At 45.8% G+C, this 27,562-nt stretch overlaps 2 protein-coding genes across 2 annotated transcripts; one reads left to right on the plus strand and one right to left on the minus strand.

Moving 5' to 3' along the window:
* Nucleotides 1–1,661: 1,661 nt before the first annotated feature.
* PtA15_3A906 (uncharacterized protein) lies at nucleotides 1,662–2,439 on the plus strand (the record flags this gene model as incomplete). The annotated part of the gene is made up of 2 exons (XM_053167921.1): nucleotides 1,662–1,832; nucleotides 2,200–2,439. The coding sequence occupies 2 exons, from the start codon at nucleotides 1,662–1,664 to the stop codon at nucleotides 2,437–2,439; spliced, it is 411 nt and encodes a 136-aa protein (XP_053019090.1).
* A 20,226-nt stretch (nucleotides 2,440–22,665) lies between these two features.
* Nucleotides 22,666–23,495, minus strand: PtA15_3A907 (uncharacterized protein; the record flags this gene model as incomplete). Its single annotated transcript, XM_053167922.1, has 2 exons — nucleotides 22,666–23,364; nucleotides 23,433–23,495. 2 exons carry the CDS (start codon nucleotides 23,493–23,495, stop codon nucleotides 22,666–22,668), a joined length of 762 nt encoding a protein of 253 aa, XP_053019091.1.
* Nucleotides 23,496–27,562: the final 4,067 nt, after the last annotated feature.

Consider the following 27,562-nt stretch of genomic DNA (forward strand, 5'->3'; position numbering starts at 1 on the left):
CCTTGGCGGTCTGCACATCTCTGGATGACCGGTCAGACCGGCCATCGAGGGGCTCATACCTCTCAATGACTGGTCTGACTGGCCATCGAGGGAACTCACACCTCTCGATGGCCGGTTGACCGGTCTGATAGGCCATCGATGGGACTCAGATCTCCTCCCAATGACCGGTCTGCACCGGTCATCGAGGGGACTAAGATCTCCTCCCGATGACCGGTCTGTGCCGGTCATTGAGGGGACTCGGATCTCCGATGACCGGTCTGTGCCGGTCATAGCGGGCCGCCCACGAAATCAATTCTCTTGCTGCCCAGGCCTTCGACGCCTTAGTGCCCACCCACCCTCGGGGCGTCCAGCAGGCCGTCGACGCCGGTGAAGGTCTTGTCATCGTCCATTGCTCCGCCTGCCTCGGCGCCGGTCCTCGCCTGCCCCACATGAAGCATCATGCTCCTCGATGTCATGACCGAAATCTTCAACGCTTTCTATGTCCACCAATCCCCTGCCCTATCCTTCCGCGCCCGCCCTCTCCGTCCATCTGATTACATCTTCGACGAGAGGAAACCACGCGCTCCCCTACTCCGAACCCGCAAGGATTCTCCCCCACCCTCACCACCACCAATTCTCTCCCCCACGACCCTGCTCATTCAAAATCCTGCAGTGAAGCGGTGGCAGAACTGGTCTTTCACATGATCTTTCACATGAAAGTCTATAATAGCAAGAGCTGAAACAAATATGGAAGAAACACTTAGTTTTCCTCTGATAACAACAGCCATAAGAAGTGGGCACCAGAGTTAATATATCTTTTTATGCTTGACTGATTGGTTTATACCCAACACAAAACACATTCTTTATTGTTGAGGTCTATCCTGAGATTTGTTTGATTTATTCAGATCCTTCCACCTAAAAAAGTGATATTTCTTTCTTCCTCATGATGATTTTTCTTTGTTTGGCTGATGTCACACTCAGGAACCAAGTGTCAGCTTGCCTCATTTTTTCATGAATCTGGAAGTTTGACTCATTCATGATGCCACCACTCCCAATCATTTTTAAATACCAACCTGGAGATTAATAAGAAATAGAAATAACTGCATTGATCTTTCCATCTAGGTACAATGAAATTTTCATCAAATATTACTTGAGACTTTGGAAAAATTTAATTGAGATGGTGGGATAAAAAAACTATAGAGTAGATAATATAGTGATTTTAGATGAGGGGAAGCACTGAAGCAAGGATGAACATCTATGTGGAACACCTAATGCAACTCCCCGCTCTGGGTAACAAGCAATTGTTTTCCCTCAACCCAATAAAAAATCAGGGCCCAAAACACAGGCAATGTGGACGCATTGCCTCTGTTTTCAGCCTGGTGTATGTTATGCAGCTTCAAGAGGACAATCAAGCTGAAAAGTGGGATAACCCGGTGTAGTCTAAGTGGGTGTATAGCGAAGCATGCTGTTACGCTCATTGCAATCAAGCATTTGAAATGAACTCATATTTTCCAAAACTTTATAAAAGGCCTATTTATTCATTTTTTTGCCCCCAGACCATCTGGGTAAGCTCCAAAACGGTGCACAGTAATTTTCCACCCACAACTGTGACCTTGGGCCCTTTTGCCCTGCAGCGGCGGAGCCGCCTTAGCCTCTAGTAACCAATAAAGCTGAACCCTGTGATGTACTCGGCCCAGCCAGGCAAGTCTGTTCTCTACATCCCCTTCGCCACAGTCATCAGCTATCATGACCAGAAATCTTCACCGAGCTCGCTTAGGCTGCAGGTCAAGCCAGCGGCGGTCCGCCTTCCCGGCGCGCTGGCTGTCTCCGCCGTCACAGCTCACAAGACCCCCGTAATACAACCAAATTCTTGACTTCCTCTCCTCTTCACCTCTGCTTGCCTCTGGAACCACCCAATAGCTAGGTGCGCCGTCCACCATAGATTCTCCCATGGCTGCGAGCCTTGCCCGCGAACAACCACAACAACACTGACAGCATTCATTTTAATTCCAACCTTTTCTGCAAGCAAGATCATTGAGCCAGACTACGATATCAGTTTGGAATTCAAGGTGGAGAAGCTGCCGACTGATCTAGGTAATTTTCATCGATTGTGTATCTGAAAATACAAACCTGATGGGACATTCATCAGGATGTTTGCGTTGTGTTGAAGGCTGACCGTTCTGAACCAACTTTTCTCTGCGGAAATGCTTATGCTTAAAGGAAAGTTTGGCTTTGATCCGATTGGTTGAAGTCCTCAAGCGCAATGCACTGACGGCACCCTTTGAACGCGCATTTGAAATCCAGAAGGCACTCAAAGCTAATCCTTCTAATCCTGATGTGGCGCCCACCAATTGGGACCCTATGGCCCTCAAATATCGCCCAGAGGAAGCAATCTATGCGAATATTGACATTGACGGGGTCACCGTCATGTTCAGTACGACTTTTCAAGAGGATACTTAAATTATGGCAACAAGAAAGCCCATGGCGACAACCTATCTCTTCCCGACTCTCCACCGTCCAGTGTACCTAACACTGGCCGTCAATTTCTTCCAAACAATCTACAGAGAACTCCTACTCTAAGTTCTAACTGCCAATCATCCATCGCCCCAAGTCCCCAAACGCGCCCATCAACCTGCTGAAGGTGACCCTGGGCAGTATCCTGGAATTTTGGAAGCCAACAGACCTCATGTTGCTCAAAGAGCAAGGATCAACACGCTGGTCCTGATTGGCTCTTTGTTTGGGCACGCAGTCCCGACTGCTGGGATCGGTGGTGCTTTTGAAAGAAGGAGGGGAAGCGGGAGAGGCGAGATGATGATCAAGGTGAACTGCTGAAGTCCGACGGGCAGGGCCGGAACGAATAGGTTCAAGGTCTTGCAAGAGTTTTCCGCTGAGATCGTCATCTTTAATTGCTCCTCTTTGGCATCGACTGACGGCGTGTTCTCACAGGTCAGAATGATCCCCAACATTATCAGTTGTTGGTCAATCCAACCTGATTGCAGAGAAACACTAGAATGCTGATCAGATTCTCAACCCCGAAGCAGAAGACTTCATGAAATCCAAGCTCCATTCTGAGCAAGCTCTAGCTGTCATCTTTTTTTCAGCAATTACTCGATACCCATACCAGGACACGGAGATGCGGCGGCGGGTACCCGGGTTTTTTGGCGGGTACTGCGGGTACTTTTCAAACAAACAAGCTTGATCCTAGAGATTACCAGCAGGACCCCAGTACCCGTGGCGGGGCCGGGTACCGGGTTTCCCTGATGTGTTCTTGCTCTGCTTTGTTATGAAATACATGTACAAAAAAAATGAAAATAAAAACAAATGTCTTTATATATTTATCTTGTTGGATTTTAAGTGCATTTTGTGCAGGTTGCAAAATATGCAGGCCTGCTGTACAATGCAGCGCCTTTGCACACATTGTTTGCTTGTTTCCAATTTGCGTGCGTCTCTACACCTTGAGCCCCAGGCCACAAACTCTTGGTGCAAAAACAATGCCAAGGAGACCTATGGTGGGACAATGCAGTGCCAATGGTAATATCCTACAGGCCAATGGATCATCCTGCTTGCCGGGGGTGATTATTGACCAGATGGGAGGGGTGGCTCATCACAAATTTAGCAAAGTCCCTCAATTGATTTTCAACTGCGCGGGTGTTGTTGCAAAGCAACACTTTGACAGTGGCACTGAGGCCTACCTGCTCCATTACAAGTGTTGACCGGGTTTCACTGGTGGGTACCTGGGTACCCTGACAAAAAACCATGAAATCCAGATACCTGTACCCGTACTTGGTACACGTGGAGCGGGTACCTGCCAGAGCAATGAGTACTCACCAACAGGTAGTCCGTACTTGGTACACGTGGAGCAGGTACCTGCCAGAGCAATGATTACCCACACACCATCTTTAACGCTGTTGGTGCAGAGTGAAGAAATTTATCATTCAAGTGGGTGGCATGAGACAAGTCAACACTGAGTGCACTACAACTTGATTGCTATTCCTGGATGGTTTATGAGGGATATGCAGAGCTATTTCTGTTTGCAGGGGTATCAAACACAGAGGGTGAAAAAATGAACTGTGGATCTGCAGCGGCGAAGCCGCCCTCGCCTCTAGTTGTTTTTAAATGTAGCCAAATAACAAATACACATATGGATAAATGGCTCTGGGAGCTTGAAAGTGCAGCGGCGTAGCCGCCTTAAACTCTAGTCTGTTTAAAATGGGGTATTATATGATACATTATTCCAAAATGACTCTGAAATCTTTAAATCAAAATTAAACACAACTGTTGTTGACTCCTAATTCCAAATTTGATAATTGAAAATAAATTGGCATGGGCTTATAGATAAACCCCCATAAAATAATTTGTGCACCCCTCACACCAGCATGCACACCTCATTTTTTCGTACACACTCCATGTATTCCTGAGTAGAGGTATTCATGGTTTTTCATCCATTGGTTTGAGGTGTGAATGCCTTTTTGTGCCTTCATTTGAGGAGTGTTCAGCTCAGAACCCCTGGTTGACCAGATCAGGCATCCAGGATGGGGCTTACATGTTTTTTTCCATCCCTTCCATCTGTCTAACATAGTCTACAGACACGCAGGCTCAAGGCATCTGTACACTTGAGGATTGGGGTGTCCTTATGTGCTATGTACACCGCCATGGCATTCATCTGAGCTCAGGCTCTCATTCAATCAGACAGTACAGTCTCTCCTGCTGAGAGGAATAAATATGATACATTCTTGATGGCAAAGAGGATTCCTCCCAGAGGTCAAGACTGTATTGTCTGCATGACTGAGAGGAATACTATCAGAAATTAAGACTGTGCAGTCTTGAAGGCCAAGAGAAATACCTCTGCTTGTCAAGACTGTGCATCTTGTTCTCTGGAAGGAATCCTCCCAGCTGTTGCTGTATAGTCTCAATGACTGAGAGTATTCCTCTCAGCCATTGGGGCTGTGCCGTCTTGATTAACAGAAGAAATCCCTCCAGTGGTTGAGAAGGTGAGTTTTTGAAGGCTGAGAGGATTCATCTCAGCTGTTTAGACTGTGTATTTTTGGTGAATGAGAAGATTCCTCTCAGTCATTGAGACAATGAAGTCTTGACCACCGGGAGGAATCAATCTTCTTGGCCATTGATACTGTACCGTCTCTGGGACCAGGATGAATTCACACCGGGAAAGAAGGAACCACTTATGGATTGAATCTACCAGTTCAATCATCGCCCATATGCTGGCATGTACCTGCCGGCCAGCACGGTTAACCACCAGCAGATAGCGGGTACCCATGACAGGTTTGTAACTTTGTTTTGCCCAGATCCAGCGGGTATCCATTTGCCAACTCTACGCTGATATTACCATGTACGCGTGTACATCTGGGTGACAAGCAGGCGCGGGTCCAGGCTCTGGGATTCTGGGTAAAATCTAACGGATACCAGGTATTCAGAGTATGAACCCACACATGCCCACACCTGCCCCCAGATTCCTTTAGGGATGGCCTTGGGTACCCGTCGGCGGGTACCCGGTATACGTTGGCGGGTACCCGCAGCTTGCGCAGGTACCCGCCGACGGATACCGGGTGCGGGTGCGGGTGTTTAATTTTGCTAGAAAAAGGGCGGTGTAGTCGTTATTCCTGTGTTTGTAGGAGAAAATCAAAACTTTTATTTGTACTCTCTACACGCCTCAAGATAGCAAAAAATGGACGGCAGAAATGGAATCTACGGCCAAAATAACCCCTAGTCACCAACTGGAACCACCTTCCTATCTCTACTGGATCAGAAGATACACGGATCACACCTTTCACCTGCTAGTCCGGGACAGTTCACAGAGTATTTCACATATGATTTCACACACAACTCATCTCGAGGATACTTTGCATAGGATATTGAATTACTTTGTTTCTTTTATTTCCTTCCTTTTATTCCACTCAACCACAAGTTGGCCACTGTTTTGATATTGCATACATATGAAACTCATGTAACCCCCTAGAAGTTAGACCCCTTCTCAGTTTACTATATAAGGAGGACTCTGCCTGCCAGTTGTTTCCTCCCTCATGCCATCTGGCTCCCATCATCCATCTACTCACCTGTCACAGTTATTTATTACACATACATATCACAGTTACTTGCAATTCACACTCATAGTTGATTTCACAAACCTTTCACAAGCCTCTCAAGGTACTGGGTTCCAATCCTGGTGGAAGCATAGCTTTCAAACCTTGACCTTCTCTTTTTCACTTTATATACCCTCTGCTCAAGGACCTGGGTTCAAGCCCCGTCCAAGTCATCAGTATTTTCTGCCCATTTCAGACGTCTCATCTGTTTCTTAGACACTCAGAACTTTCCACCATACAATCCAACTATACTCTTCATCTCTGAACATATCCTTATCACTGAATAAAACTGCCAAGCTTAGCTTGGTGGTCTTGTTTTCTGATATACAGAAAGGCAGAGCTTGCACCTCATCCATACCTTTCGCCATTCAGCAAAAGGGTCTCACGACACCTTTTGAGTCTTACAGCGGGTACCCGGGTACCTGGCGCAGGTACCCGCCTGTCTGACTGGTCTTGGGACCCAATCAATGGGTCTTCACAAAGACCCATTGATCGGGTCCAAAGACCCATCCATTGATTGGGTCCGAAGACCCATTGATCGGGTCCGAAGACCCATTGATCGGGTCCAAAGACCCATTGATCGGGTCCAAAGACCCATCGATTGGGTCCGAAGACCCAATTTGATCGGGTCCGAAGACCCAATTTGATCGGGTCCGAAGACCCATTGATTGGGTCCGAAGTGAATTGGGTCTTCAGACCCAATCGATGGGTCTTTGGACGTCTCGGACCCAATTGTACCCGCGGGCTGCCGGTACTTGCCTCTTGCACCCGGGTACCCGCCATTCGCACCCGGGTACCCGCTCCGCGGGTGCGGGTGTCTGATTTTAGTGAAATTCTGTCCGGGTACCCGCACCCGTTTGGGTACCCGGGTACGAAGTGCCATCCCTAGATTCCTTCTGGTTGTCAAGGTTGTGCAACTCCAGCCAACCTCGGCGACCAGAAAGGAACCCTTTTGGTTTCAGAGGCTGTATAGAATCTGCAAACTGAAGGGTTTCTTCTGGTTGCCAAGGTTGTATCACCTCTGCAACCAGAGGGGATTCCTTCTGTTTGCCGCGGTTATATCACCTCTGCAACCAGAAGAGATTCATTCTGGTCCTCCGGGCTGTACAAACTTGTCAACCAAAAGGATACCCTCTTGTTCTCAGGGGTTAAAAAACCTTGTCCACAAGAAGGAATCCCTCCAGGTTGTCGAGGACATTTATCCTTCCCAACCAGAGGGAATACCTTCTGGTCAAAGAGGCTGTTATTTACTCTCTGACCAGAAGAAACCCTTCTGTTCAAAGAGATTATAAAGCCACACCAAACAGAAGGGATTATTTTTGGTTGTTGAGTTGAAGGACAAGACACGGGTATCTGCGCAGTTACCTTCCTAGGCCGCCAGGTACCCACCAACGGGTGTGGGAGCGGGTGCGGGTGCGAGTGCGGTGTGGTATGCTTTATGGTATCCCATATGCCAAAATCAAAAATTTCTGCTTTTCTTTCTTATTTCTATTAGTTTCACTCTTAATCTCCCTTTTCCTCTTATAAATCACTTAATACTCCTCAAGATTCAGCTTCTTGGGACAAATTCACCCCTAGTCTTGCCTTACAGAACATTCATAAGGGCACTCATTCAGAAGTTACATACTCTTACACACTCACAACACCCCTTACAACCTCAAACAGTTACACAATCCACATTTACAACACTTAGTTACACACACGGTTACCAAGATAGCTACATACATACTTACACACAGCTGCATCATCACTTACATACATACAGTGTACACATGCAGGTACACATGCAGGCACACATGCAGGTGCTAGCTGCATGTAATAGCTGCATGCACTAAGCTGCATGCGCTAGTGGATTTTCGTTGCATAACAACAGCAGGTGACCTGGTTACAGCATGACTACACTAACATCCAGTCCTGACCAATCACACCTCCTGATTCAGCCTGCAGGTCATAACCCATAATCACCTGTACAGTCCTGACCAATCACATTCACCCATTCAACATATGTACTAGCCAAAAACCCTCATGTACCTAGCTAAAATATCTCATGTGGAGCTCCTCTGGAGCTAAAATCCCTCACTGTTGTCTATAAAAGGAGGCTCTCCTCCCCTGTTGTAACTTTCCCCCCAGCAGACTACCTGCACTCAGTTTCCCCTACAAACAAAGTACACAACTGCTCACTCCACAATATATCAGTCACCCTATATTTTGGTTTTACATACATTACAAAACACTTACATACGAAATAACAACTCTACACAACACTCACATTACATAACACAAACCTCTGAGGGGTCCTCTTTGACCAACTATCACCTGGTTGAAGTCCAGACTCCTCACTCATAACACATTTTAGCAACTTCATCGCACCCACTTTATAACAACAGTTATCTTTTGATAACACTCCACTATCACTACATTAAACCTGCCAATCTGAGATTGGTGGGCTTGTTTTAGTGTCTAGTGAACCAGGAAAGGCAGAGGTTTCCTCATACATCCCTTTCCGCACTCAGCAAAAGGTTCTCAGGAACACTTTTGAGCTTTACAAGGGAGTCCCCAACGTGATAGAGGATCCTGTTGTTAGCAAGTGGCTCAATATACATCATGAACTACTGTAGCGAAATTTTATTAGCATATTTTTAGTGAATTTAGTTAGTTTACGGCAGGAGAACTTACCTGTTTTTGGCGAAGTGCAAGGACCATATCTCCGTTTTAAACACTGCCAAATTAGTTTTATACCAATAGTTTAGTAAATAACCCTAGTACGAATCCGGATTAAATAGTTAAATACTCGACAAAATCACCTATAACATAGAAAACAAGGGGACCGGCGAAACTGGCATATTGAGCCTTAGGATATAGATTTTAACCACCAAAGTGGTGGCCGTACAAAACTCAATAGAGCACATTATTAAGTCTATGACAACCTCTGACTATTAGCATAGTTGAAGAATAAAGTAGTTTCATATTATTTAGTTTTTTTAGTATTATTTTAGTGAATTACCCCCCCAACTTGCCCTGGAAAAAATCCAGAGACCAATTTTTTAGGACGACTATTAGCGAAAATCGAACCTACTAGCGGAAAACAAATTAACAAGGAATCAATTAAAACTCGGACATGGCTTTTCCACAAGCTGAAGACTTGGAAAATGTCTTACCAACAAACAATCCAAATCCACTCGGACTATTTAATGGAACTCAAAACAGTCAGAACACAAGAATGAATGTTGATCCACCACCTCCACAACCAATGTCTCATACTCGAACAAGGATGTATCGCGGAAGGCTGGCCAACAATGGAAATACTCAACAAAATAATCAGACTCACCCTCCTGGAACTTATGGCTTGCCTGCGGATCCTGAAGGCAACAACCAACCCAGGGCAGAGCCCAAAAGAAAAGTGACAATCATCAAGGCGGCAAACCTATTATACGATGGCGAAAACTTCAAGGAATTTCTGGACCGATTTGAACTGGCGGCGGAAGTTTACGGAGCAGAAGGCTACGATATGGTTTGACAGATTTGCAGCTTTGTGGGACCAGAAGACCTGAAGCAGGAACTGGAATCGATGGACGGTTACGAACAACGAGACTGGGACATGCTTAGGCGCAGCATGAAGGAAATATGGGGCGACACCCATGCAAAAATTCGATTCACCATCCGGGATCTGCAAAACTTTGTGGATGAACAAGCAAAGGCTGGTGGACCGAAAGGATTTAAAGAATACAAAAACTACAAATCAAAATTTTTATTAATAACAAAGTATTTGGTTGCTAATGAGCACATTAGAGACCAACAAGACGTTACTCACCTCTTTTTTATGGCTTTTTCTAAAGAATTACAGAAGTTGATCAAACACGAGATGGTCAAGCAAGACCTGATTCCCTATGGCAAGGATGGTTATCCCAAGACGCCCCACCTAGAAGATTTGATGGATGTGGCTGAGGATGAAGTCCGAGCTGCGGCAGACAAGACGTTTGTAGGAAGCGGGTTCAGTGAAGCCAATCGAGCAATGCAGAAGAAGTTGGACGAGAAAAAAGGTGACAGGGTTGAAGAAAACCCACCTGAGGTGCTTCAAAAGCAGGTTGACAGTCTGGCAAAAGCAATTGATGCTCTAACTGGCAAGTTAACAAACCCACCCAAGGCGGAATACTCTTGCGGAAACAAACGACCAAGTGGACGACTCTACGAAGCTCGACCTTGTGCTTACTGCCATCGAGAAGGTCATCCAACATCCATGTGTTATGAAGCACAGAAAGATGAAAGAGAAGGCTTAGTAAAACGGGAGGGAAAGGACTTCTGCTTACCTAATGGGGATAAAATTCCTTGGAATCCCTCCAGACCCATTCGAACGGTGGTAGCTGCGGACTCCGCAAAACCTAAAACCCAAGTCAACACAGCATTCAGAACCAATCACCCGGCTGTGTTTTCAATCAACAGCGAAGAAACTCAGCAAGAATCCAAATGTACCTCTTCAATGCACAAAATCGACTGGGATCGGCAAACTTCGAAAAAGTAAAACTTGAAGCAAATGTGGCGACAACTAGAGCAGAAGCGCTCCGTGGACGACGAAAACCCCCGGCACAAGCGGATGACTCAGCAATGGACGTGGACCCAGAAGACGGACCAGAAGAGGCCATTCAAGAAGTACCGGCAACCGGGAAGACACCAGGACAGATCTTGGACCCTAATAAGAAAGCAGCTCTCACAAAAGGAGAAAAATCAGCGGAAGCGGCCTTAGTCATGGAATTGGAAAACTTGAAGATACCAACCACATTTTCTCAACTTACGGCAATTTCCCCAACTTACGCTCAAGAAGTTATCAACAAACTTCAAACTCAAATTCCAGGGTACAAAACTTCTGCAATGTCATACAAGAACAAGAAAAAATCAGATCCTAAAGTTTCAGCTTCGATGTTACTCAACCAAGAGGAAGAAGACTTGGAATATAACTGTTACTACAGTTGTGCTTTGGGATTTATCGACACTAAAATCTCCGGACAAAAAGTACCATTCATGGTGGATTCAGGATCAATGGTGAACGTAATCCCCAGCCAGGCGGCAATTGATCTAGATCTAGAAGTAGTCAAAGTAGAAATTCCAATGAGAGGCATCGGCGGGGAAAGATGTGATATCAAAGGAGTAGTGGAAAATTGCACCCTTGGAATTGGGCGATTCTCTGGACCCGTACACCTCTTTGTTTCACCTCAAGCTCAAGAATGTATCCTCGGACGACCTTTCCTTTTCGATTACGACTGCACGTTGGACTATCCAGGCTCAGGCGAATTTCTATCTTTTCAAGGCGACAGCGGACAAAGGATTACGGTACCAATCGCTAAAGTAGGACAAGGACGAGGATGGAATCAATTGAAAAATTTAGGACAAAACCCCACACAATCGGCACAAACAACAGCTTACATGACGCAGCACCCGAATCAGTCACGCTTCTCAAACGACACCGACTCCATCAAAATTCGATCTAAAATATCAAAGAAGCTGGGATGGGTTAAGAACATGTGCCTGCGTCTCAGGAAGAAACCGGAAAAGGAGAAAAACATACCTCAGATCACAATTCAACCTCCGACTTTGGACGAAGATTTACAAATCAATAGTTTACTAGTCACCGGACTAGGGGCCTCAGCGCAGCAAGATCTCTGTAAAAATTGGAAAGAAGATAACTTGTGGTGTATGACTAAATACAAACCGGTTGCCAAGAAAGTTAGACCTATCAACCAAGCTATGCCACAGTCAATTAATCCACCTCTTCAACGACCTACCTTATCACGAGATCCTTATAAAACACCTCTAATACCAAATCCACCGGAGTTTCAACCTACAGCAAAAATAACCGAAGAACGTCTGAAAGTCATCAATTTTGGACCTGAGGGTTGGCTCTGGCCAGAGGAAATAAAATTATTTAAACATCTCATTACTATCCGACAGAATGCTTTAGCATTCTGTCCGGCGGAACGTGGACTGTTGAAACACTCCTATGGCTTACCCTATGTCATACCAGTGGTAGAACATACTCCATGGCAGAAGAAACCAATACCTATTCCGGCAGCAATTAAGGAAGAATACACGGAATTAGTACGCGAACGAATTAGGACCGGACTTTACGAACCATCAACCTCAAGCTATTCAAGTCCAGTATTTTGTTTTGCCAAACACAACGGGAAACTCAGAATCGTACATGATCTACAAGAAATGAACAAAGTAACGATTAAAGATGCTGGCTTGCCTCCTGCGACGGAAGAATTCATTGAATCCTTCGCTGGAAGAGCTTGCTATGGACTCGGTGATATCATGGGAGGATACGACGAACGGGAATTAGCGGACGAATCAAGGCCTCTCACAACTTTTGACACTCCATTGGGACGATTTCAACTCACTCGATTACCTCAAGGCGCAACGAATTCAGTGGCGGTATACCAGGCCCAGATGATGTGGATTCTGCAAAACAAGATTCCAGAACATGTGGGGGTATTCATTGACGACGGAGGCATCAAAGGACCAAGATCAACCTACGGCGGACAAACTCTGGAGGAAAATCCTGGGATTCGAAAATTTATCTGGGAATACGCTCAAACACTCGAACGCATATTGTTTAGAGTAGAAGAAGCAGGACTCACGGTTTCTGGGAAGAAGTTTTCTTGTTGTGTTCCGGCTCTGGATATTGTGGGACACGTGGTCTCGCAGATTGGACGACAAGTTTCTACGCAAAAGAAAAACAAAATATTAACCTGGCCTACCCATTCGAATGTCACGGAACTTCGCGGATTTCTTGGAATAATCACCTACGTACAAATATTTATTGAAAACCTGTCAGAAAAGGCAGCACCTTTACGACAGCTCACCAGGAAGGACGCCGAATGGATTTGGACGGATAAATGCAATCAAGCTTTCAAGCAGCTCAAGGAAATAATCGGCAAAGACATTGTACTCAAAAGCATTGATTACTCGGCGGACGCAGGGTTGATTAAACTGGCGGTTGACTCGAGCTTCATAGCGGCAGGTGCGGTGTTGATGCAACAGGAACTCAAAACTGGATTGGATCGACCTATACTTTACGAATCAATAGTATTTTCACCAGTGGAATCACGGTACTCTCAGCCTAAGTTGGAGTTGTGCGGAGTAGCTAGGGTTTTGAAGAAGTTGCAGATCTACCTTTGGGGCCAACACTTTGAACTCCAAGTGGACGCCAAGTCATTAATTCAAATGATAAACTCCCCATCGTTGCCCAACGCACCTATGACTCGATGGGTGTCTTTTATTCAGCTATTTTCTTACGACATAGTTCATAAACCTGGGAAAACTTTCACACTACCGGATGGGCTTTCAAGGCGCCCTATTTCTAGCGACGACGAGGAATTCTACGAGGACCAGGATGACTTTGACGAGGAGGAACCTCTGATCAAACCGTGTTACACTTTCAGGATTTGCACTCAATCAACAGTTCTAGAGCTCAAGGAATGGGAGTCTCAAGGATATTGGAGAAACCTTTGACACTACCTGGAAACCTTGGAACCACCGGACGGAATGGACAAAGTGGATTTTGCAAAATTACGACGGAACTCAGCTAAATTCTTCAGTAGCGATGGACGACTCATGAGAAAACACTCACCTTCTCCACAAATAGTAATCTCCAAGGACACCTATCAAGAAAAATTACTCCGGCAGGTTCACGAAGAACTGGGACACCGTGGAATAGAAGAAACTTATCAGCGATTGGTAACTTGGTTTTGGTGGCCCAGCCTGAAGAAGAAGGTCAAGAACTGGGTTCAAAGCTGTGAAGCTTGTCAAAAGCGGGATCCAACGGTACCTAGAGAAATTCGAAATCCAACTGGGGATAGCTACATCTTTGGACGAGTGGCTCTGGACGCATGCCACATCAAAGCTGGACAATACAAATATCTTATTGTGGCACGGGACGACTTATCTGGATGGGTTGAGGCCGCCCCTCTGGTGAAACTCACTGCAAGTAATGTAGCCAAGTTTCTTTTGGAAAACTGGGTCTACAGGTATGGTTCAATCAAGACAGTCACAGTGGATAACGGCGCAGAATTTAAAGAAGACTTCATTGAAGCTGTGAAAAGTATTGGAGCAACGCTGAAACCTACAACACCTTACTACCCGGAGGCAAATGGAATGATTGAACGTGTACATCGACCCATCAAGGATGCTCTGGTCAAAATTTGTGGCGAATCTGGCGGAAAATGGCGAGAGTACCTTCCACTAGTTTTATTTTCGGACAGAATCTCAACAAAACGGACCACCGGACGAACTCCCTACGAACTTGTATTTGGACAACTGCCGGTTTTGCCAGTGGACTTGGAAATGGACACCTATTTAGGAATAGATTGGTTAGCAATCAAAACTACGGAACAACTTTTGGAAGCTCGGGCAATGCAACTCGCACGACGGGAAGAAATTCTGGAAGAAGCTCACACCAAGATGATGAAAGCCAGAGAAGCTTCTGTCCGGTATTGGGATAGGAAAATGGCGGCACGATTACGACGACCCTTGGATTCTGGCGAACTAGTTCTCATCTACAATAAAAGTTTGGAAGATCAGTGGGGAAAATTATTTTCGAACCGCTGGAATGGTCCCTTTAGGATCAAGAAACAACTACCTAAAGGATCTTACTCACTAGAAGAGTTGGATGGAACAGAGCTCCACCGAAATTATGCGGCATCTCACATCAAGCGATTTTACCCTCGTGGCCGGCCTTTGGATCAAGTTATTAATGATGAACAAGATCCTGAGCTCAACAGTCAAGATGAAGAAAGTTTACATTCTTCTGATGAAGAGGATTTGGATGCTTCTGATTGAGCATGATCTCCTGGGCATGAGACTAAACTGTTCAACCTCAAATACTAACCTTGAGAAACAGCTAATAAAACCTTTCTTTCACTTTCTTTTCTATCAACTTTCTTCTCTTAGAAATCTTTACCAAGTCAAATTATTGCTAAATCTGGAAAAACCATAAAAATCAAAAATCATTATAAAACTCATCAAAAACATCAAAGACTCACTTCAAAAATCAACATAAAAATACCCTACTCAGAATCTTAAATCTTAGTAGTTTCAATCTTATAAGTTGGGGGAGGTGCTCTCACTTCCCTCATCCTTGAATCTTTTTCCCTTATTTTCTCTCATCTATGTTATTCTCCCAGTTCTCTCTTTGGCTCTCTCTGCTTCTCTCTCTCAAAGGATCTCAACTCGCACATATAGGTTGGGGACAACCATTTTTAAGTTGGGGGAGGGGTTTGGAGTAGATTACTAGGACTTAAAATGTTCACTAGAGCAGGAGGGCCAACAAAAGAATCTACATAAATAATTTTTTAGGTTTTAGACTCGTATCTCCAAAAAAAAATTTATTTTTTTGTTGTTATCTATTGATTTTTTTTTCTGTTTTATACTTTTTTCACCCCTATGAGATGTCCATCACCAAAAGAGGCGGCATCTGAAGACGGAACGAAGTCAAAAAAGGCGAACGAAGTCATTAGCTTAAGGACCACGAAAGCCAAAGAACGAAGAAAAAAGAAACACGAACTTAGAAAGGAACACGACACATGGCAGCGCGGTAACAACGAGAGGCGAATCGGAAGAGTTGGACACGGCCGTCTCTCTCCAAAGCATTGGCCGCCGGGTATCGAGTGAAGTGACCGACCATGGCGGAGGCGAGCTCTTGATAGAAGACAGTGTAAGCTTGCGGGGCGAATCGGTATTGATCGTATTGGCCGAAGTCGGGGCGGCGGTCGAGTAAAGCCTCAACTTGATGAGGGGCAAGGCGATGGTAGTCGTCCACGTCATAGAACCCGAATGGAATCGGGGAGGGTACCCGAGTTCGGGTACGAACTTGAGGCTCCACCCAACTGTTGTCATCGGAAGTCCCCGACCCAACGGGCTCATCGGGAACCCGATTCACATACGGGTGATCAGGATCAACCCGGGGGGTGCTAGCTCTAGCGGCTGGAGGAGGAGTGAAATTCGGGTTGATCATGGCTCGATTGGAGATTAAAAACTATGTAGCATGATTAGTTTCAAACTTTTAACGAAAGGGTTCATAAAGAAGGAAACAAAAGGGAACTTACGGGACCGGTACGGGCGCGAGTGCTGCCAGTTGCACGACCACGACCACGACCACGACCATTTCCACGACCACGACCACGACCACGAACGCGCCCAGAGGCACGAGCTTGGGCACGACCACCTCGTCGAGAGCGGAGAGGAGGCGCACAATATATGGCGTCCTCCGCGCTGCGGATGGCGGCTCGAACTTCAGAAGTTGGGGGAGAAAGGCTTCTCCCGAAGATCTCGCGCTCAAGCTGACGGATAGAGCGGCCCACAGGGGCAGGAACAGGCTGAGCAATGGCCTCGTCAAGGTCCATGCCTGGAGCGGAGCTTGGAGGGGCGAGAGGTAAAGCATTGGTGTTGATGGGAGCGGAGGAATCAGAACTAATGGAGATGGCAGTCGGGTCTTCCATAATCTACTCGGATAGAAATAAAAGAAAAGAGAAGGAAGTTTAGTAATTAGGTCTCGACTACACTAAGGAAACGACCCACAGGAGGTATAACAATGTGGGCAGAAAGACTTCGGAGGCGGGATACACGAGATGGGATAACAATTGGATACGGTGTTGGAGGACGAGGGGGCCAAGACATATGAAAACGGCTGGGGAGAAGCGGAGATTCGCGGCTGGATCGGGTACTTATACCTGTATTCAAAATCTGGGAAGAACGTTCCAGAAAAGAGACCCACCCCAAGGCCTCATTGCTGGCCAATAGCAGGCCATGGTTCGAAGGCCACCACCGGGAAGAGAAGGGAATAGAGCGGGAGTCGAGAGGCTTCAGTTCTGACCAATAACTGAGCACGGTTGGGGGGCTGAAGCCTTCACGGTACCAGGAGGAAGGCCCACGCATCATGAAATGACCTAAAAAAGATCACGAAGAACAATTAGAAGTCAGCTGGTCAGCAAAGTGAGATTAAAGAAAGGAAAGAACTTACTCGGACGACTGGCTACCCACTGGACGATCCGATCGAACCTGTCAGAAGATTGGAAGACGAATGCGAAATCGATATTGAGCGGCGAGGATGTAACTGGCCGGGCATATGTATATGTATACTCGGGCCGGTCGGATGAAACTACGAAGACCGGAACGGACGAGCGCGGACAGCGCGGCGCGCAGGCGAAGCGGCCGCAGTTTAGGACATACAAAAACTCACCTTTTTGGGCAAGCAACGAGTCCCCGGCGAGGGGGCTCTGCCCTCGGACAACACTCGAACAAGTTGCAGCCGCGGCTGCAACACTTACACCCCCTGCGACTCAAGGACAACACCAGGGCGCATTCATGCGCGCCACGACGAACATACCTTTCCAAGCGGGGCACCAATCACCACGCACCACCCAAAAAGAATACACTCTCACTAGAAAAACACATAAAATACAAACTAAAAAAAAAAAATAGCCTACACAATTGAATACATCTCATCAAAACAACCTATAAATCTATTAAAAACAGTCAAAAATAAACACTAAATAAAACAAACAAAACAAATACAAATACAAATAATCAACATATTGTTTCTTTTCATATTTTTTTTCTTCATCTATCAACTCATCAAACCTACAAACTCAAACACGGACATCGACAAATTTCAACAGAACTCGACATCAAAATAAAATCAAACATAAGTAAACCTCACAATGAAATTGTCTGGGGACAGACAATAAGTTGGGGGAGGATGTGGTATGCTTTATGGTATCCCATATGCCAAAATCAAAATTTTCTGCTTTTCTTTCTTATTTCTATTAGTTTCACTCTTAACACTACAAACATTTATTATTTTGCCCAAAAAAAAAATAAAAGTCAACATGAAAAAAATAAAACCAAAATTTCACTCAGGGGAACAAACTGAGCATGCTGAGCCAAAAAAATAAAATGTCCCAAACTGAGCAAAAATCAGTGGACAATGTTTTGGGATGGTTTTTTTTCACGGGCCTGGCGGGCCTGGAGCGGGCTTGAGCGGGCCTTGAGCGGGCCTGAGACGGGCCTGCCCCAAAAGCACATTGGGTCAGTATTAAAGGAGTTTTGCCTTGCCCTGGGAGCTTCTTGGGCTTTTGATGGGCCCAAATCTCAACATGGGCTTTTGGTGGTCTAGAAGTATCAACCCGGGCCACTGAATAGCCCATGGGCCTTTGAATTCCCAGAAAGCCCACCATGAGCCCCCACATAGCTAATGGGCTCTTGGTGGCCCATGAAGTTCCCTATGGGCCAACAGATACTTCCAATGGAAAAGTTACATCATGGGATCCCATGGGCTTTTTGCTTCCTTTCTGGGCCACAAAAAGCCCATGGGGAGCTTTTTGGACCACCAAAATCCCATGAGGATATCTGTTGGCCCATGGAGATCTTCATGGGCCACCAAAAGCCCATGAGGGTATCTGCTGGCCCATGGAGATCTTCATGGGCTACCAAAACCCATTAGCTATGTGGGGGCTCATGTTGGGCTTTCTGGGAATTCAAAGGCCCATGGGCTATTCATTGGCCCGGGTTGATACTTCTAGACCACCAAAAGCCCATGTTGAGATTTTGGGCCCATCAAAAGCCCAAGAAGCTCCCAGGGCAAGGCAAAACTTCTTTAATACTGAGCCAATGTGCTTTTGGGGCAGGCCCGTCTCAGGCCCGCTCCAGGCCCGCTCAAGCCCGCTCCAGGCCTGCCAGGCCCGTGAAAAAAAACCATCCCAAAACATTGTCCACTGATTTTTGCTCAGTTTGGGACATTTTATTTTTTTGGCTCAGCATGCTCAGTTTGTTCCCCTGAGTGAAATTTTGGTTTTATTTTTTTCATGTTGACTTTTATTTTATTTTTGGGCAAAATAATAAATGTTTGTAGTGTAATCTCCCTTTTCCTCTTATAAATCACTTAATACTCCTCAAGATTCAGCTTCTTGGGACAAATTCACCCCTAGTCTTGCCTTACAGAACATTCATAAGGGCACTCATTCAGAAGTTACATACTCTTACACACTCACAACACCCCTTACAACCTCAAACAGTTACACAATCCACATTTACAACACTTAGTTACACACACGGTTACCAAGATAGCTACATACATACTTACACACAGCTGCATCATCACTTACATACATACAGTGTACACATGCAGGTACACATGCAGGCACACATGCAGGTGCTAGCTGCATGTAATAGCTGCATGCACTAAGCTGCATGCGCTAGTGGATTTTCGTTGCATAACAACAGCAGGTGACCTGGTTACAGCATGACTACACTAACATCCAGTCCTGACCAATCACACCTCCTGATTCAGCCTGCAGGTCATAACCCATAATCACCTGTACAGTCCTGACCAATCACATTCACCCATTCAACATATGTACTAGCCAAAAACCCTCATGTACCTAGCTAAAATATCTCATGTGGAGCTCCTCTGGAGCTAAAATCCCTCACTGTTGTCTATAAAAGGAGGCTCTCCTCCCCTGTTGTAACTTTCCCCCCAGCAGACTACCTGCACTCAGTTTCCCCTACAAACAAAGTACACAACTGCTCACTCCACAATATATCAGTCACCCTATATTTTGGTTTTACATACATTACAAAACACTTACATACGAAATAACAACTCTACACAACACTCACATTACATAACACAAACCTCTGAGGGGTCCTCTTTGACCAACTATCACCTGGTTGAAGTCCAGACTCCTCACTCATAACACATTTTAGCAACTTCATCGCACCCACTTTATAACAACAGTTATCTTTTGATAACACTCCACTATCACTACATTAAACCTGCCAATCTGAGATTGGTGGGCTTGTTTTAGTGTCTAGTGAACCAGGAAAGGCAGAGGTTTCCTCATACATCCCTTTCCGCACTCAGCAAAAGGTTCTCAGGAACACTTTTGAGCTTTACAGCGGATGTTGGGATTCAGAACTTCAGCCAAAAGAGGTGGCGGGTACCTGCACCTGCGTGGGTACATGGGTGCAAAGTGGCCAGCTCTAGTACCCAACACCCCTTGGTGGCTACCTATCAATAAATTGGCTCAAGCCTGCATTGATAGATGCACAATTTTCTGCACTTCGTATCAACAGCTCTGCAGAGGAAATAAAGCTTGTTTCTAATGTTTTTTTGCCAGTATTTTTGAGCCTGAGGGAAAATATTAGGAAATTGAGGAAATATACTAGAGGCCAAGGCGGCTGCGCCGCTGCAGGGCATTCATGTCCTCCTTTGCAATTCTGCATAATTTATATGACTGAGTTCTGGAGAGGGGGATCTGGTTCTGGGTACAAGATCTTGTGTGTATATTGCAAGTTGCAGAGGAATTGGGTTCTCTCTCCAGCATGGCTCTATAGAGATGAGCCATGACATGTACATGCATAGAGCCCTCATGGCTCATAACAACAATTCCCATTACCCTGAAACTCAACAAACCCTCAACACAAAAAAACTGTGTCTCACCATCACTTCTCTCCCCAAGCAAAGCGGTTGTGAGCTTCCCCATTGATCTACTGTGTTTGTGAAAGCCAGACCTGCCCCTGGTCTACATCAGAAGCCAAGCCAGGCAAGCCAAACATTTCAAGGTCTCTGGTTACATTCCAACTAACCTTGTAAATAGAATTATTGCAGAGTTGAATGTAATAATTTGTCTAATTTCTTTTTGATGCCACAACCTTGGTGAATCCTGTTGAATTTTAGAAGGGAGCCAAACTGATTGGTTTCAGGTTCAAAAATGAATCTTTTCTGGAACAAGAAAGCCCACAGCCTCCCAAGCACAGGCTGGCTTGATATTGAGTGATACTTTAAATTGCTTCAACACTCCACTTTTCAATGGCAGAAGATAGCAGAAGCTGGCAATTGCAAGTTTAAGCAATACATTGTATCATGATTGGCCAATGTGGGCTACTGAGGCTTCTTGCTCTTCAGAACACACTTATAAACTTTGTGCATCAAAGGCTGTTGACAACTGGATTAAAAGGCAAGAGCCTTAAAATCCATACAAAAATCAGATTGCATCCTTGATTACTGGAATCATGAGGTGGAAGAGTAACCTCAGGCATATTATTAATTGGATACCAACCCAGTTTAAAGCATGTACTGTAGGAAGTAAAGATCAAGTGCCCAGTACCACAATTTGCAAATAAAATTTTCACCTGGCTTGATTAAATTGGATGACTCTTGGTTATCACCCAAACAAACAAACAGAAAATCTATAATCTGATACATAAAACAACATGATTACATCACTACAAGCAACCAGGCAACTACACCATAACCAACAAAAAAACCAGTATTAAAGTAAGCTAACAGCAACAGCATGTCAAGTGTTAAGAAACAAAATTGGACTATTTGGTGGTCATGTTAAAAACTGTCATAAAACTGCCTGTGTTTTTGTTTTTGGTACTATCCCATGAGGCAAGTGACTTGTGAGGACAAAAGTGGGCACAAAAAACACTTTGAGGGTGTAGGTGAGAAGAGACAAGAGATATCAGCTTCACAAAGGAAGGAGCTTGACAGAGGCCTTCTTGGAGTCATGAGCGCCATTGGCGGACAGCTGATTGTCTAAGAATTGGAAAAGAAAAATTGGACATCTTGTATTCGTAAGACTTTGATAGGTAGAGATATATGTGGTAGGTAAAAAAGAAAGGAAATAAATAAGCAAAACAGTCCCAGCGCAAATGATTGCAGCTCCGTTGCTAGATAGATCAAAATTAGATTTTTTTTGCCTTCTAGTTTCTTGGAAGGATGAAAGTGGTAGTCATACAAAAGATGTAGTCACAAAGTTGCTAGCCCAATTTTTTGCTTTTTTTAAGTTTATTCTTGAAAAAAAAGAAAGACGCAAAACATGCAACGACAACAAGGGTATCGTGATTGTCACAATTACTAAGATGGAAACAAAAAAAGCAATTGATAAACAAGTTGAGATATTAAATAATCAGGAGACACATCGTGTAGTAGTATCTTGTAGGAGATGAAGTCTTGGGTGGTGATTGTCAATTTTTGGGTGATAGGGAAGATTAAAATCTAAGAGTTGAAAATTTGATCCATGTTGGTGCTTGATTGGAATCATCGAGTCATTGATTTGAATACGTTCTTAGGGAGTGTGAATTCACAACTGGGAAACTGAAAGGATTGTCAACCACAAAACACACAATCAGAAAATCACAAAAGGGGAAGAAAGTCAAATCTCACACGCGTGTCTAACTGGTGAATCAACAGTAGCCATTTGGGTTCGGTGACCTAGTCAGCTAGAGAAAGAAAAAACAAACCAAAAAACAATTCTTGTACTTTTCTATGATGAAGTTAACAATAGAAAATTGAATTCGTAGTGACTACGCGTTGTATATATGTATGCCTTGATTGGGCGATATCGATCAGACATTGAGATTCAGTCCGGGAATACATTCATCAAGCCGCTTGAGTAAGTGTTGAGCCCACCCTGACTGAATCGATGACGATGACCGAGTCCAGCAGGGTTATTGGTGGACCCACGCGAGGGTGAATCTCCGGCCGCCGAGTTTGCACCGTTAAACAATCCTTGAGAATTATAGTATTTACTTAATTAAGATCCGGATCCGAAGGTAGGTCGACCCAACTCAAGTGATTGGGCTCGAGGACTGATGTGTCAATTGATCGTACCAAAGCCCGCTGTATTGGTTGGTGCGGGTGGGGTGAAAGTGTTGAAGCCATTGGTTGAAAAAGAAGATCGTCGCCATCGTCGCCACCCCCACGCCACGTTCGGGCGATCGAGGTGGCCTGTTTTCCGTCGGCGAGCGGCTTGTCGAGCGCGACGGGGAGCGGGATGCCGAAGCGCTTGGCGCGGAGCTGCTTCTTGAGCTCGTCCGGAGCCGCCGCCGCCACCGTCGTCGTCGTCGGTGGGTTGGCGCCGGGGTCTTCGAGGCCGAAGCGCGCCGCGCGTTGTCTCCGCTTCTTGCGCTCGGCCTCCGCCGTCTTCTCCTTCTCACCCTCAGTCGAGCTTGCTGCAACCTGCGCAGGGTGCGTGTTGTTGGTGGTGTTGGTGACTGGCTCGAGGGGCTTGGCGACGCTCGTTGCAGGGGGGACAGCAGGGGTGGATGCGGGGGGCGCGTCTCCGGCAGAGGTCGATGGGCCGGGCGGGTTGGAGGAGAGGGTGAGGTCCTTGCTCGGCGTAGGCTGGGGGGTCGAGGAGGTCTGGACGGCCTGGAAGTGGGCCATCAGGCGGTTGACGAGCTCGCCCTTGTTCCCGGAAACCGGCAGACTGTTTTGCAAGCAAGGCGCCTGTCCAACACCCCTCAGCAGTCAGCTCGTCATCTCTCAGCCAATCGTGCAGATAGGGGCATATCCACCTTAAGTTCTGTCACTTTGGAAGCCAAGAGTGCGGCTTTGTTCGGGGTTTCCACTGGGGCCATGGCGCGATTCTTTTTGAGCACGCCGTCCGTTCGGGAATAGAGAGAGAGAGAGGGGTGCCTGTGTCGTAGTGGGGATGTTTTGATGTCGATCGAGTATATCTAAAGGTGGCGCGCCCACGGACGGCGGGTGTGAATGGAGCGGAAGACACCTATTGGGGGAGTTGCCGGTGCTTCTAGCATACGGATGTTGGCCAAGTTCAAGCGGGCGGCCAAAAACGGAAGGTGTTGCTGGTCGAGGGGACGGCCAAGCTGGAGCTCGAGGTCCAGTGGCGTCAATTCGAATTCAAATGTTGGCCCTGAGGCTGGTGATGGTTGGGTTGCTTGCGGCTTGGGTGGTTTCTGGATATATCACATGGTCGTCGTCGTCACGCGCAGCCCAAAACCTAGACAACGCCTAGCCTTTCAAAACACCGCCTTGCAGGTCGGAGATACCAGGGGGTGTGGCAGTGGCGTAGTTTTCAGGGCTTGATTAATGCTGGATTGTCTATAAAATACACTTCGGCTTGCTTGCTTATGTCCCCCAGGGCGTCCTCTGCCGCTGTAATTCCAGCGTGCGGTTCGTCCTCACCCCTCCGCTGTTGCACTTGCGCAGTCTGAGGGGCTAAAATCGTTGGCCCCCCTTTGCATAATGCCTTCAATGCGGCGCGCTGGGGGCCATCCACCCACTATTTTAAACCCTGCTAGACAGGGATGGATAGTGGGTCTAGTTTGTGGTGTTTAGATTTTGTGTTAAGAACACTTTTTTTGTGATTTGTTTTTTTGGAAGGGGGAACCCTTGCATTTTTTTTTGTAATTTTGTTAATTTGTAGGGGGAACCCTTGATCTTTGTTTCTGTGTTTCTCTGTCTTTAATAAACTTGGATTTTTTACAGAAAAATTGAATTTGGAAATTATTAGCCTGTTTTGCTACACTTCAACATAAATTCAACATGATTTATTGTTGAGTTTGCATTTAAAAAAAACTAATTTCATTGAAAGTTTGGAAAAGAGTTCCCCTTAAATCATGAGAAGTTTTATAAAACATTGCATTGACTCCTGAATCAATTTCAACACTATTACCAAAAGCTTTTGATTTGTTTCTGACACACATTCAGAATCATTTCCTAATGCACATCTGACTGACATCCAACCAAAACTCACATAAAATTCAGCTCTGGCACTCTCTGGAGAGTGGGAACATATCTCCCCTGGTGAGGTAGTCACTTGATGGCAAGTGACATGACACAGCTTTGTTTTCAGCTCCAACACTGCTCCAATGCTGCTCCTCTCCACCAGCACATCTACACTGCCAGAATATTTGGCTGGGTTGAAGTCATCTCAGTTTAACTGGGATGCACTCAACCAATTTAAACTTGGGTGATCTCAACTGATGAAATATAAAGTTTATATTCAATTGGTTGAGATCAACCAAGTTTAAATTGGCTGAGTTGCATCCCAGTTAAACTGGGATGACTTCAACCCAGCCAAATATGCTGGCAGTGCTAGGGATCACATGACAGGTGCCAGGATCAAAGCACTCAATGTGACAAAACCAGATGATGCTCAGCTTTGGCACCGGCCACCTGATGATCATCTTTGGCCCTGGCACAGCTGATACTCAGCCTTGGCCGTTGCTTAGCTGATGCTCAGCTTTGGCTAGCCTAGCTGATTTTCAGCTCTGGTCCTGTCTAAGCTGATTCCCATCTTTTTCCCTGGCCTGACTCAACTGATACTCAGCAAGCTGAGCATCAGGTGGAAAGCTGGACCCAGACTGGGTCAAAGCTGAGCATCAGCTAGGACAGGACTAGGAAAAGGCTGAGCAAGGACTGGTACAGGGCTGAGCATCAGCTGCGCCAGGAGTAGTACAAAGCTGAGCATCACCTGGGAAAGGACTGGTCAAAAGTCTTTATTCCAATTCTGAGAGTGAGCTGTGTGAAAAAGGAGTATGAGCTGAGCAAAAAAGCTGAGTATGACCAAAGCTGATTATCAGCTGGAGAGAACTGAGGATCAGTTGGGCTCATCACAAACTGAACAGGACCTCCTTGGTAAATTTCAGAAGTTGCTCTGACATTGGGGAGGACTCCGGGGATGAAGATATGGCTGACGACTTGGAAGACAATGAGCAAATCAATGCTACATTGCCTGAGGCGAAGGAGGTTGCTATAGCCCAGACTCTTGAGGAGAAGGAAGCGTAAGTCCATATGCATTTGCTCAGTTCACTCTTAGTTTGTGGTATGGAATGGTGATGTTTTTTTTGTGCACAAATGTAGGCAGCGGAAGGAAACTAAGAGGTGGCAGAACAACCGCAACTGGGCAAAGAAGCGCGCTTTGGCTGAGGCAGAGGCCACCCGAGGGGGTCAAGGCAGTAGTGTCGCTCAGCCAACATATGCTCTTTCACTACATTCGGCTGAGCAACAAGGCCATCTTTGTCAAGGTTGTCTTTCCAGCCAGCCAAAGTCCTCGAAGGAGATGGTTGGGAGATTGGGATAGATAGTGGATAGATATTGGATAGATGGTGGGTAGCTGGCTGGAGCTGGTTTGATGTCACCTGTCATCAACTGACTATTTTATTTTCCTGATATACCCCTTGGGGAAACCGGATCTCTATAAAAAGCTCCAGCTGCAACTGGAAAGTAATGAAGCATTTTTATTTAACAATTTTTCACAAATCCAATTGTTTTTTCCCGCCATTCAACCAGTGACAAATCCCACCAGGCAGACTCACTGGACTGGCTGCGCTTGGGCAGCCTGGTGGGAGGGGAGCTGAAAGTAATTTGGCTGTAAGCTTTTTTTAAATTTTTAATACTCTGCCCTCAGACCCCCTATAGGTCTGAACCACATCTTTCTGAATCTTTGGCATCTTCTCTACATTCCTGTCTACTCAGAACTCCTCCATCACCAATAATGCATTTTTAATTAATTTTTAAAAAATGGCCTCCCAAGAACAGGATCTGCACGGGGATTCACAAGGGTCCATTGCTTGTGAATCCATGTACTTTCTGGCTTTATTTCCATTTTCCTGGCCTGTGGTTGGACATTCAACCAATGGTGGCCTGCCGTGGGTTTCCGATGCGGGCCTCTTGTGCGTGCCCCAGCCTGCCCCAGGGGGAAGGGGTTTGGCAAAAAGGAGTCCAACCAGTGCTTGAGCCCACAACCTCACTCAACCCACAAATCAACAAGAGGGAACTTGCCATCAAGCAGACACCAGTACATACAGCCTGCAAACAGGTGATGAACCAAGAATTTTGTCATGCTGACGTTTTCTCACATGTGACTGCGCAAGTTGCTGCAGTCACTGCAGATGTGTTGCTGGCAAAACATCAACACAACAAAATCTGTATTTTGTCACCTGCTTGTGGGAAGTGACAAGAAATACCAATTGTTAACAGTTTGCACCACGAATCAAGCCAGGAACACATTTTCCCAAGTCTCCTCAGAGTTTCAGAGCTTGCAAATTTGACATGTCCTTCTGTTTTTTTTTTTTTGTAATTTCTTACATATGTAGCCTTTTTCCTTACATGGAAAGAGGCACAAAAACATTTTTTTGTCTTTCTGGATTGGCCCAATGTGGGCCCACCAGCTTTGGCTGGCTGGGGTGGGTTACCCAATGTGCCCGACTGGGTTTCAACCGGGGTCATGCCAACAAGGCATGTCGGCTGAGTTGGATGGGTCAGGCCAACAGGGGCCCAACTGATCGCCCAGGTCCCACATCAATCCCTCCGCTCTGTTGAACTCAGGGCAGAAAGGTTGGTGTGCGCCTGCACCAACCTGTCTGCAACCGTGTGGTCCAGCCCACATGAATCCAAACTTGGATTTGAGAGGTGGTGTATTACATAGAAGGAAGGTTCACTATTGAAATTTGCTTAGCTTGAGGGCAGATTTTAAGGTGTTTCTGGACAAATTGTATAAAAATTGATAAATTGCACTGATTTATCAGAAGCAACTCTATGTAGACAGATTCCCAAATTTTCATTTTTTAGTTCATAAACACCTTCAAAGTGACTCCAAAGTTTTTTCAAATTCAATTGTGAACCCCCCTATAGGTTTCACCCTTGATAGCGCACCAGTTGCTCCTGCCAAGGGCTGTCA

The sequence above is a fragment of the Puccinia triticina genome, chromosome 3A (genome assembly GCF_026914185.1).
Source record: "Puccinia triticina chromosome 3A, complete sequence".
Taxonomy (NCBI): Eukaryota; Fungi; Basidiomycota; class Pucciniomycetes; order Pucciniales; family Pucciniaceae; genus Puccinia; species Puccinia triticina.